Genomic DNA, 12942 nt, shown 5'->3' with positions numbered 1-12942 from the left:
ATGTAAGAGTATTAGTTTGTTGAATTATGCCAGTTCCGATTGCTGTGTCGTTGATGGCCTTGATTTTAATGGGTGGGTTACATGGTTGGACGGGTAAGTTATACTTCTTGACAATATTTTCATGAATGAGATTTAATGCTGCTCTGGAGTCAATCATTTCTGTCAATGAGATGGACAGTTCTTCAGTTTTTAAGTTAAGGGGAAATTTGAAGGATCGTTTATTTGGGATCCACAAGTGTTCCATATTTACCAAAATGGGCTTCTGGGCCTTGTGTGGACATCTCTGACAACAATGGCCTGGTTCACCGCAGTAAAAACAGAGATGGCATCGCCGTGCTCGTTCACTTTCCGAAAGTTTGGTATAGTTGACTTGCATGGGTTCTTCGGGCATTTTAATTACAGTCGGGATAACAGGCGGGATCTCCTTCACATACCTTCCTCGCAGAGTCTGTCTCATCAAATTATCCATCTTGATTGCAAGCGTGACGCAGTCAGTAAACGATGAATTTTCTCCTTTACATACGAGCTCTGCCTACAGATCCGTGTTGCGGATTCTCTGGAATACGGCTTTTAGCGAAACATCATTTCACCCACTCTGAGCAGCGAGGGTGCGAAACAATATGGCGTACTCTGCGGCTGTTCTGTTCCCTTGCGACAGTTGCAGAATTTGAGTTGATATATCCTTGCTCCCCGGGGGATATTCAAACACTTCTCAAAGTTATTGCAGGAAATAGTCAAAGGATCATCTGAATCTTATGTCAGTATCCCAAACGGCTGCAGCCCAGTCGATCGCCTTCCCAGACAATAAAGACACCATGACGGTACATTTCTTTTCGTCAGAATTAAATTTGTCTTCCTGATTGTCAAAATAAATCTTCACCTGACGAACAAACCCCTGACATCTATCAGCTGAACCATCAAATATATCGGGTAGTGCAAAACACACCGCTCTAGGCGTGGTTGACGGAAGCGACTGGATGTAGTTCTTCAAGTGCTCGTTGACTGCTTGAAATGTACTCAACTGAACTTGGTACCGCTTTAAGACTTCACTTTGATAAGCGAACGCCGCTTGCATGTTAAAAACTTCGACTGGATTCAGTTGAAGCAAAATATTCTATAACGAAGAGGCTGAGGCAGAATGTGAGTCCATTTGCAGGAGTTTATTAAAGGAAGATCGTACAAACAGAGTCGTGTTACCTGGCATTGTGTCAGTACCGTAAGGACAGTCCCATCTTTCAACATACTCAGGGGTTATCCAGTAGGCAGAAACGAGAAGACAGGCCAACAGGTCAAACACAAACATCAGTCCAATCAAGCAATATATCCAAAGGGGCAATCCAAGAGACGTGAACGAGATAAAAATCGTGATCAAACAGGCAGTCAGAATACTCACAAGGAAAACCGCTTGGTAAGGCAGGTTAACTGGCAATACTTCGCAGTGAAGTGACATGCTAGCACATGTTAAATAGTCCCAAACAGGAAATGACTGTAGAAGCACTGGGAGTGGTGAACAGTCAATACTCTGAGGGCTCCCTCTGCTGGCGTGGCGTTACAGGATAACGAACATCTCGGGGAAAAATCATTTCAAATGTAGGTTTGTCAAAAAAGAAAGCATAATAATTTATCTGGTTTAATTGTGTTTCAAAATAAAATAAAAATAAAATCCCTTAAAAACATGGTGTCAAACTAATTTGGTGGCCTGATTCTCATTTCATAGTGTATTGATCACATATTTAACAGACTTATAAAAGTAGTGTGAACCTTATATTGTATATGTTTTTAAAAGTGTAGGCATTTTCTACCACAGGACATCAGGAGTTTAGTGTGGTGTGCACTTTTACATTAAGCTTGATCTGTGCTTTTTAAGCGCAATTAAATATTCTCAGGTGCCCCTGTGACCCCAGAAGTTTATCACATGTGCTCTTTCATTTAAGAAAGAGTTTACAACTCAACTGGTATTCTAAGAATGCATGTCACGGTGACATGGACATTTTTATAAACAAAGATTTAAATGGGTACTGTTGAATAAAAATCATAATTTAGTTTAAATTTAAAGTAAAATATTTTATTTTATGATTTGCTTTAGTAACATGCTGTCATATTCTTTAAAATGGGGATAAGTCTCTTTTAGCCTGTAGTGTTTACATGTCTGTGCTAGTTTATATGATTTATCAGAGCAACAATTTGTATAATGATGCAAGTTTAACACTGATATAACAAACACACACATATTGTGATCTCCTGATCTGATAGAATTGTTTAATAATTATTGACCTTAAAACCAATTTCTTTCTCACATCTCCCATGTGAGAGAAACAGCAAAAACCCCTGCCTTGGAAAGCCCCCAGACATAGGAACAGCCCATTCAAATCTACAAAAAATTTCTCAGGATGTCATTCGTCTCCTGTCACCGCTCTGAAACAGTCACACATTTGTAAAAACATTGTATGTCATCCCTGGAGGTCAAAGATTGACGTTGGAATTTTGCATATGCCGGTTTTCACATCTGGATATCATTAACAGGTCACGGGGTCAACACAACGTTGGTGTTCGCCATGTGGGTGGGCTACGGGGGGAGGGGAAAGGTCACAAAGGTCAAACTCATCAATCATTTTGACATAAGGTGCATTATAGGGATTACTTAAACTTCTTTCATGTTGTCTTTATTGGGTGTTTGTAGAATTTTGAAGGAAATAATTAATTTAATCCATTTTGGAATAAGGCTGTAACATAACAAAATGTTGAAAAAGTGAAGCATGTGAATACTTTCCGGATGCACTCTACAATAAATGTTTCGGAATGGGGTATTTGTATGATTTGTTCATATAAATATCTTTGTTTGTAAATAAAAGCCAACATAAAGTTATTCCATTTCACTTTGAAATACATCACAACAAGTCAGTTGCAACTTATGGTTCATATGGACTTTAATATTTATATTTTTCAAGGTATTGTATTGTAAGTTAGAAATTCAAGTATAGGGATCACTAAATATTTTCTAAGTATTTGATTTGAGTGAATATTAATTGGAGATTCATTAAATATTGCTGACTGAAATGTAACCAGTACTCTGAGTTGTTTTTGAGGAGTACTTTGTCATTTCAATTTAAGTACTGTTTAGCACCAGTAAATTCACTAGTAATTGAGTATTACTTCAACAACGTAGCATAACTTGTACTTAAAGGGGTCATATGATGTTTCTAAAAAGAACATTATTTTGTGTATTTGGTGAAAAGCAATGCATTTATGCGGTAAAAAAAAAAAATATATATTTTTTTTTGTCGCACTGCTTCCGTCCAACCATACTCCTAGTGGTAATTTGCAGGTCCTGTCAAAGCAATCTAAAATAGTCCGAATATAAACACTTATTATAGGTGCACCCTAGTGATTCAGGACAAGCTAAAAACATGATTTGGAAAATGGATTCATGGTGTACTCGCTTATTATATAAATTTTTCTACATTTTGAACACAAACAACGGACCGCAGCTCTGATTGGTTATTTTCTTACCGGGAGTGGTCCGTAACTGCAAATGGCAATAGGACCACTGGGAGGAGCTTGATTTTTTCACAGATTGTCTGTCTTATATTCTACTGTCAGGACATAATGACAGGTTTAACAAATATGTAAAAAATATATTTTTACAAAAGTTACCTCCTGCAGCTTCAAATCCGGCTGACAGGACTCTGAACTGCAGTGCTCATCTCGTTATAGATCAAGATAATTTATAAAGGTTTTTAAACGAAGACTCAGAATATCTGTTAGTGGCTGTGGTGTGTCACGTGACAATCATGACGCGTCGCCATGGAAACAAGGGGTCAGTTAAAATATTTGTAACTTACGCGTGAAAGGGTTTATTTAAAAATATATATATTTTCTAAGTAAACAACAATAGCCCAAGTTTAGTAAACATTTTTTATTGAGACTATAAAAAATAATTCTGCATCTATTTTTAGGTGCATTAAAGTGTGCAAGTTGAGAATTTAAATTGTCTTTATTTACAGAAATATATTATGTCACACTTCTTTAGTAAGTTACATCTGTGTGTGAAGACGCTGCAGGCAGCAGATCAGCTCAAATCCATGAATTAATGTTCCAAAGTGAGGTAAACTTCAACTGATTTCCCCTGCTCAGGACATAGGGAGCAGTGAACACTGTGTAGGGATCATGTCAGTCAAAACACAGTTCATTCAGGTAGCACTCTTCTAACGAGCTGGTTATCTGAATCAGGTGTGTAAGATAAGAGAAGGATGCAAAATATGCAGAGCAGGGGGGTGCAAAGACTGGAGTTGAAAACCACTGCTCAAAACTCGCGTTTGAATCATCAGTGGTAAATTCTTTAAATATGAAAAAATACTTACAGGCTGTGAGTCAGAATCGCCAGACTGTCCTTGCAAAGTGGGAATTGACAACTTTACAGAAACAAGACACCGGCATTGTAGGCTACTGTCTCAGAAAACAGTCCTCATCCCCCATAAAATGCTCTGCACAAATATGAATATTTGGGTTGAACTGTTCCGGAACAGTGTTGTAAATACAACTTAACCACTGATTTCTAGTCATGCCCTCTTTTGGAAGGACAAACAAAGTCACAGCATCTCCAAACATGGTGGCACAACAATACTACAGCAAGAATTAAATTTATACCTTCTGTTTGCATGAACATTTGGGCAGTGTTATGCAAATCACAAAGAGGGCTATATATAAAAGAAATACAAGGGACTAACTTTACCAAAAAGTAGTATACTTCAAGGTTATTTTATATACTTAAGTAAAGATCAAGTATATTTTTAAGTATACTTTATGTAGCAAGTATACAATTATCAGTGTCCTAGTAGTATACTTGTAAGTGTACCATTTCAATTCTCCTTGGGACTAAATGGCCCACTTTCTAGTGTATAAAAGTAAACTTTTTTGATCAACACCCCAAAGCTGGACTGTAATTATTACCTCTTCAGCGGTCGACATTTTATTCCATAATGTTATAGTTTTGATGCTGTTTCATGTCAGATGTTCGTATTACATGTGTTAGTATGTGTTGTTTCTTTTTCTTCTTCACTTGTATTTTTTTGGAAATTCTGTACAGTTGATGTGAACTAGCGCACTTTACTGTAAAACAATGAAAACATGGATTCTAGGAGCACAAGTATAGTTCAAATGTAGTAATAGACTTTTTGTAAGTATAAGTCAAGTATACATAAATGCAATTTTAAGTATATTTCTGTGAAGTACATAAAAAGTAAATTAAAATCATACTTTCATATTTTTAGTACACTTTTAGTGTATTCAGTACACTAATAGCACACTTGAATAAACTTCTTTTTCGTAAGGGTAAACAAGGTAATTACCTATAAAAAAAACAAAAAAACATTAAGGTTGGTAAGAAAAGAACAAAGACAACAACAACAACAAAAATTGGGAACAGTGAAAATCTGACAAGATAACAACTTATTACAAAAGTGGAGCAAATAATAAATCTAAGTACTATACTGATCTATCAATTTACAAATAAAAAAAAACCCTTACTGACTGAATTTGTCATTTGTACAGTATACGAAAAAATAATGAACTTAATATTGTTTGCCAACATTTAATGTGCTCTGATGTTTGTTGAAATGCAAGGTTTACAGGTTAACAGTTCTGAGGTTTACAGATTTGCTGACCAATAGATCATCAGGTTCAGTACATGACATGACTAAGAATAAAAAAAATCCTCTGACAAAGCATGCAAGGTAATCCTGATCTTTGTATCCTTTTACCTTTGATACACATTTTCAATGATCACACCTGCATTTCTTCTTTGTTTTTGTGTGATATGTTGTGGTGTTCTCACCTGTGTTAGAAAAATGCAGAGTTCTTTGAAAGGCTGTAGCAGACTGATGTCTCTGATTTTCTTTATTATAAGGACACTTTTGGGTGGCTTGTTCCATGTGAATCTCTGACTGGCTGGATCTTGAATATGCCTGAATGCACAGATATGAACAAACATTTATGTTTATATGGCATGATTTTTTATTAAACATTTATGTTCATTATGTGACAAAAAATAAGCTCTTAATTTGTTTTGCATGGTAATTAAGAGGACAATTGTGAAGTCCATTTTCCCTGATTGTTGACATTTAAGAGGCCATTGTACTATAAAATACATAGAATAAACTGTATATAGTTATTCAAGGCTGTGTGAAAAGTAAATGCTCTGGAATTTGATATACTTCTTGTAGGATTTCCAACCGAACTCCACATGACCTCCAGACATTGGGAATGCTAAATTTCTGGTTTGGCTGTGGTGAGGCAACAAAATAATGGCAAAAATTAAAAGCAGGAAGTTTATAATAAATGATGCTATGGCTGGGCAACGTATCTAATATTAGCGATAATATTGGAATAATTTTGACGACGATGTAAAATGTGGAAATATGTATATGTAAATATCGGGAATACAAAAAAGTAACATGTAACTGTGGACTGATCTACACTCCTCTACTACAAGAGCTTTTATGAGAGAGGTTGCCAGATAAGAAGAGTTTTAATTCCTGTAATCAGAGCTTCGCTGTTACAAGGATACATTTTCTTCAAAGTTTGCTTATTTTAAGCAATCTGGCAACCATCCACACATGCTCACTTCTCATCCATTACGGAAGTGCCACTGAAATTAATGCCATACGTGCTTCAGTCATCATCTCAGACTTTCTTATCATATTCTGGTATATCTGGTATATTATCATATTCTGGCTTCCTCCCCAGCCAGTATGGTGGAGCGGAGGGCAAAATATTGAAAGCTGATCACCCTCCACCAAGAGGGCAATGAGGTGGGTGCCATGGCACGGGTGTTCTGGTCCCTGGCCGAGGGCATGGGCTATAATGATGTGGCCCTTAAAGACACTTTCAATATCGGGCTGGATGACCCAGTTCCTCGGAGCGAGATGAATCAGTTGGACGCCTATAGTTTCTGGCAATTTATTTTTTACTTGCGTCATCTATCTCCGTGGAATACCCCAGACACACCTGTCTCTCCCGGTGGGATGGCCGATTCTAGACCGGGGTCTACAGACAGGAGGACCGCTAGCCCAGCGCCACAGCACAAGATGGCCACCGGTCCAGCGCCACGGCCCAAGATGGCCACCAGCCCAGTGCCACTGCCCAAGATGGCCGCCAGAACAGTGCCATAGCAGAAGATGGCCGCCAGCCCAGCGTCACGACGTAAGATGGCCACCGTCCCAGCACCACAGCACAAGATGGCTGCTTGTCCAGCGCCTCTGCACAGAATGACAGCCACAGTTGACCCTCCAGAGTTGAGTCAGGTTCCGGTTGACCCTCCAGAGTCGAGTCATACTCCCGTTGACCCTCCAGAGTTAAGTCAGGTTCCAGTTGACTATCCAGAGTCGAGTCAGGTTCCAGTTGACCATCCTGAGTCGAGTCACGTTCCAATTGATCCTCCAGAATCAAGTCAGATTCCTGTTGACCTTCCAGAGTCGAGTCAGGTGCCCGTTGACTTTCCAGAGTTGAGTCAGGTTCCGGTTAACCCTCCAGCGTTGAGTCAGGTGACAAAATACACCTGCTACTGCACCTGCCACTGCACCTGCCACCGCCCGTTAGTGCACCTGCTGCTGCACCGTCGCATGATGAAATCGAGGATCAGATTGTCAATGAAATCTTAAACAATGTGCCGCAAAGAAGTTTAAAAAACATCAAACTCATTCTGAATAAAATGTCTAATGCCAAACAAGTGTCTTCATGGACAACTTCTGGCGAGTTTGTATTTAAAGGGAATGTAATTGTAGGTTCAAACATGTTGGATTTGGTTAAAAGTATAACGGCACCTCACATGCTCCGTGATGAATACAGTCCACGTGGTTGGGATGAATTTCTGGATGCTTTTACAACTTTAAATATACCATTTACCACAATCACGAATCTGCAGGTTAAACGCATGGTTGAAACCCTTAAAAGGAAATCACCTAACCCCATGAAAAAAGGAGTTCGTAAAAAGCACACGTCAAAGACTATGCCACAATCTACTGCCACTGATGGACAGTTGTTTAATTCACCCTCACTCGATACTACTGCCTGGTTATCTTTTTAATTGTTTTTTATTTTTTTATTTATGTATGTATTTATTTATTTTTTGTGTGCGTAAATATGTTTTAAAAATAATTGTGTTGTGTTATGTATTAAGTTTTTATTAAGGTGTGCCATTTGATCGCAATCAAAATGCAGAAATGTTAATCCATGCATTTATGACTTCAAGGTTAGATTATTGTAATGCTTTATTTGGGTGGTTGTTCTGCATGCAAACTACAGCTAGTCCAAAATGCAGCAGCAAGAGTTCTTACTAGAACCAGGAAGTATGACCATATTAGCCCGGTCCTGTCATTGCTGCACTGGCTCCCTATCAAACATTGTATAGATTTTAAAATATTGCTTATTACTTATAAAGCCCTGAATGGTTTAGCACCTCAGTATTTGAATGAGCTCCTTGTACATTATACTCCTCTACGTCCGCTATGTTCTCAAAACTCAGGCAATTTGATAATACCTAAAATATCAAAATTAACTGCGGGCGGCAGGTCCTTTTCCTATTTGGCGCCTAAACTCTGGAATAACCTACCTAACATTGTTCGGGAGGCAGACACACTCTTGCAGTTTAAATGTAGATTAAAGACCCATCTCTTTAACCTGGCATACACATAACATACCAATATGCTTTTAATATCCAAATCCGTTAAAGGATATTTAGGCTGCATTAATTAGGTAAACCGGAACCGGAAACACTTCACATAACACCCTATGTACTTTCTACATCATTAGAAGAATGGCATCTACGCTAATATTTGTCTGTTTCTCTCTTGTTCCGAGGTCACCGTGGCCACCAGATCCAGTCTGTATCCAGACCAGAGGGTCACTGCAGTCACCCGGATCCAGTACGTATCCAGATCAGATGGTGGATCAGCACCTAGAAAGGACCTCTACTGCCCTGAAAGACAGAGGAGACCAGGACAACTAGACGCCCCAGATACAGATCCCCTGTAAATACCTTGTCTCAGAGGACCACCAGGACAAGACCACAGGAAACAGATGATTCTTCTGCACAATCTGACTTTGCTGCAGCCTGGAATTGAACTACTGGTTTCGTCTGGTCAGAGGAGAACTGGCCCCCCAACTGAGCCTGGTTTCTTCCAAGGTTTTTTTCTCCATTCTGTCACTGATGGAGTTTCGGTTTCCTTGCCGCTGTCGCCTCTGGCTTGCTTAGTTGGGGTCACCTAATCTACAGCGATATCATTGACTTGATTGCAAATAAATGCACAGACACTATTTAATCTGAACAGAGATGCCATAACTGAATTCAGTGATGAACTGCCTTTAACTATCATTTTGCATTATTGACACACTGTTTTCCAAATGAATGTTGTTCAGTGCTTTGATGCAATGTATTTTGTTTAAAGCACTATATAAATAAAGGTGATTGATTGGCAAGACTATGATTAAGGTCCAAATAATCCTCTCCTGTGCCAGCGATAAAAAATTATAATGGTGATGAATCGGTTATTGCGGTTAGAGGTGGTATTTTGACGTAAGTATTTTTTTCAATGGACGTCTGTGTCATGGGGATCGTGAGTAAATCTAACTCTGATTTAATACACTCCTCGGACATGCGATGGAATAGAGCCATGTTTAGAAAATAGTGTTCAGAAGTCTTTTGGTATGGACGGTTTTCTTTACACGTTTAGTGCGGGGGCACCGGTTATGTTTTGGGGCCACACGCTTGTTACTGCGACGTTTAGCTTTCTTCACACGGCCACTCCCCCTATGTAGAGGCTCACCTGGTGGTTTAAAAGAACCTTGTGACATCACCATTAAGCCGTTGCCATTTTGTCTGTTATTATTATTATTGTCGTTATACGATCTTGATAGAGTGCTGGTCACAACATCGCTAGCTATATTTCTAGCAGCAGTTTTCAGATGTGGTTTTATTATACTAAAACCTCTTATCAACAACAGTAGTGCTGTCCTTAAAAGAGATTTGAAGATGCCACCTATGCTTGCTCTGTACAAAACAGGACCTGGTTCCTGCAGTATGTGACATATCGTTCAGGGTCCATAGTTGCGTAATAGTTTTGCTAAAACTAAAACTTATTTCACCGGTCTGAAGTGAAGTTTAGCAACAACTTTACCATAAGTGAAACGCACGTGTTTGTTCTGATCGTCTTTAACCTCAATGAAAATATCTGTAACATTAGATTTATTCACAGGTACGTAATGCGGCTTGTCAAATCTAACACTAACGCTGTCATTAGATGTACTGTCTATATGTACAGTTCTCAGTAGCGGTACATACGAATCACCTACTGATTGATATTCAATCATATCACTGTATATGTACATGCTATAAAATGCACCTCTTATGTCAGCTTGATGCGGTGTGTATGTGATGACAGGTGCTCCGTCAGAACTATCTTCGGGTTGCTGTTTTGCAGTTCCTAGAGACACACCAGACTTTAATCCTAGAATAATAGCCAACTTCCCATAAAATATGTGTTTGTAGGTGCTTTTAGAAATATCCTGTTTTTGATGTGATCGTAACCAAGTGTGACTTTCGGTGGAAGGTTGGCGTTGATTTCTCTAACAAGAAATAGTAAATCTTCATAATAACCCGGCTTTAACATATTGCACACTAGGGCTGCACGATGTGTAGTTTAAGCATCGATATCGCGATGTACGAATCCACGATAGTCACATCGCAGGATGTGCGATGTAGGCTGTCGTAGTTGATCCATTATTCATTAACTGTACGGGCCAGCTTCTCCCCAGCCCTTGACAAATGTGATTTGCGGATTAATTGCACAGTTTAACCATCATATAGTGAAAGTTTATCATTGCAGGGTTTTTCCTACATTGAAAATTTTTTGGCAGCCGCCAAAACAATTTTTTGTCCCGCCAAAGCCTTATTTGATCTGTAATTGGGTTTTGTGAGTGAAGCAGGCTACTGACGGAGTGACGGAGAGAACGAGCACAGTGCCCCTCCCCCGCGTGCGCACTATCCGTCTCCAGTTCTGTCTTTGCTCTCTCCTCGCATCAAAATCTACTCATCCTAAGGTCGGAAGACCGAATCCATGTTTCACGTGGTGCATTCGGAAAATATTTTTGGCTGAATTACCGCTGGGTGTGAATTGCAGTCAAAAAAAAGTTGCCTTATATTCTCTTACAACTTGTGACAAGCATTCCGCACATGCAGCTGACATAACTTTAAATAAATGCAAAAAAATAAAGAAATGAGAAAGTAAGTGTGGTTACCCCATTTAGCAAGAGTGTTTAGTAAAATTTAGCCTTAATAATCCTCAGTATGTATAGGCCTAAGGCAATGTGCAGTTAATTACCTATAAAACCATTTAGTTTAAAGTTAGACTGGAGTGAGATGAAACTAGAAAAGCACAAAGAAAGCTGTTGCTAGCTAGCTGCTAATTTTATAAAATTGTATATGGTAAAAAGTAACACTATTATACCTTTTAATGCTACGTTTTCAATTGATATGATTATACTAAAATAAGTATAATCAAAAAAGGTCTATCAAAAAATGATTTTATCTTTGTAAACTATGAAAGCCAGTCATGGAAAAAAATCACAGCTTTTTTTGCAAAGAGGGCAATAAAAGGATGACAATAATACCTTTTTCCTGAATCAATAGGATAAAAAACTGTTGCTTCTAGGTTGTTGTTGTTGTTTTTTTAAATGAACCATTCGGTTCACCACACACGGCTCGTGCTGGGACCGCGGTTCTATTTAAATTTGACAAAGCATCTGTAATATCCCAGATAGCAAGCATAGTCGGCCCGATTCTGGCTGAGTGTCGGCACAATCGGCTGGAGTCCGGGTCGGCTGACATACTGTCTCACGTGGTCGCACCAAGTCTGGCGTCTTGTAGTTGTATTAGGTACATTGCATTGTATCTGGCCCTATTACGGCTTAAGTGTGACTGAGCTGTTTGGTGCAATGACTTGGAAATTAATGATGATGATGATGATATCAACAACAAAAACTGGCCTATAATACTTGTAATGTCCATTTTTACCCAGTTGATTTTTCATGATGATTATAAAATCATGATAAAATAATAATAATTATTATTAAATATTATAATAACAGAATAATATTTACAGAAACAACAAAAACAATTAAAAAAGGGTACATAAACATGCACATTGCATTGTCTTTGTGGACGGACATACGGTGCCCGATTGGAACTGACACAGACCAGCCGTCACGCTGTTTGGCGCCATTTATAAATATTATGCGGCAGACGGATATCTATCAAGCACACGGCCCGATTCTGTGGAGCGACAGTCGGCTCACTTGCTTTGAAACGGCCACAAGACGACTTTCGTCATCAATTTTAATCCCACAGAGTGGGAAAAGGGACCTCACTTCGACGCATGAACTGGTAAGTGGAGCATTATTTAATTTTGTAAGATGTGAAATATACCAAAGTCTCTTTAAGACTATTAAGGATATTCTATAGTCTTTGAATATATATACCACAATCAAAACGGTTAATAAATTTGTCAACAAATTGTTAGCTAAACCGGAACTCTCCAATTTGTTAGGTTAATTAGTCAACACATTTTAGCATCGCAGGAATTCTTAAATATCTTTTGACATAGAAATAAAATACACACTTTGGTAAGTATATTTTTCTGTATCTTGTCTTCCGTCTAGTACAGTTATTAATGTTAGCCTAGCTAACGTTATGTTGGATGTAAAAAAAAAAAAAAAAAAAAGTCAGGCCAGATATAGAGGTCGGGATCGTTGCGTCACGTCGCAATGCATTGTGGGAATCGCGGTACAGAAGTAGATGTACTGTATAGTAGGCATTAGGTAACGTTGGTCATTTGGTCATTAATTTTGATTATTTTTTTGGAAAATGGTTCAGTATTGCTGTATTGTGAA

At 38.5% G+C, this 12942-nt stretch overlaps 1 protein-coding gene across 2 annotated transcripts in view; it reads right to left on the bottom strand.

The window, feature by feature from the left end:
- The window catches only part of nadka (NAD kinase a), a 222193-nt gene that overhangs the window by 125346 nt on the left and 83905 nt on the right, over positions 1–12942 (bottom strand). For both annotated transcript variants that reach the window (XM_052562924.1, XM_052562925.1), the window contains exon 4: positions 5834–5963. In XM_052562924.1, coding sequence (XP_052418884.1) covers positions 5834–5963 — 130 coding nt within the window. The remainder of the gene's footprint in view (positions 1–5833; positions 5964–12942) is intronic.

This window comes from Carassius gibelio, chromosome B8 (assembly GCF_023724105.1).
Source record: "Carassius gibelio isolate Cgi1373 ecotype wild population from Czech Republic chromosome B8, carGib1.2-hapl.c, whole genome shotgun sequence".
Lineage (NCBI taxonomy): Eukaryota > Metazoa > Chordata > Actinopteri > Cypriniformes > Cyprinidae > Carassius > Carassius gibelio.
The sequence above is the reverse complement of the archived record's forward strand: the minus strand, read 5'-3'. Positions and strand labels throughout refer to the sequence as shown.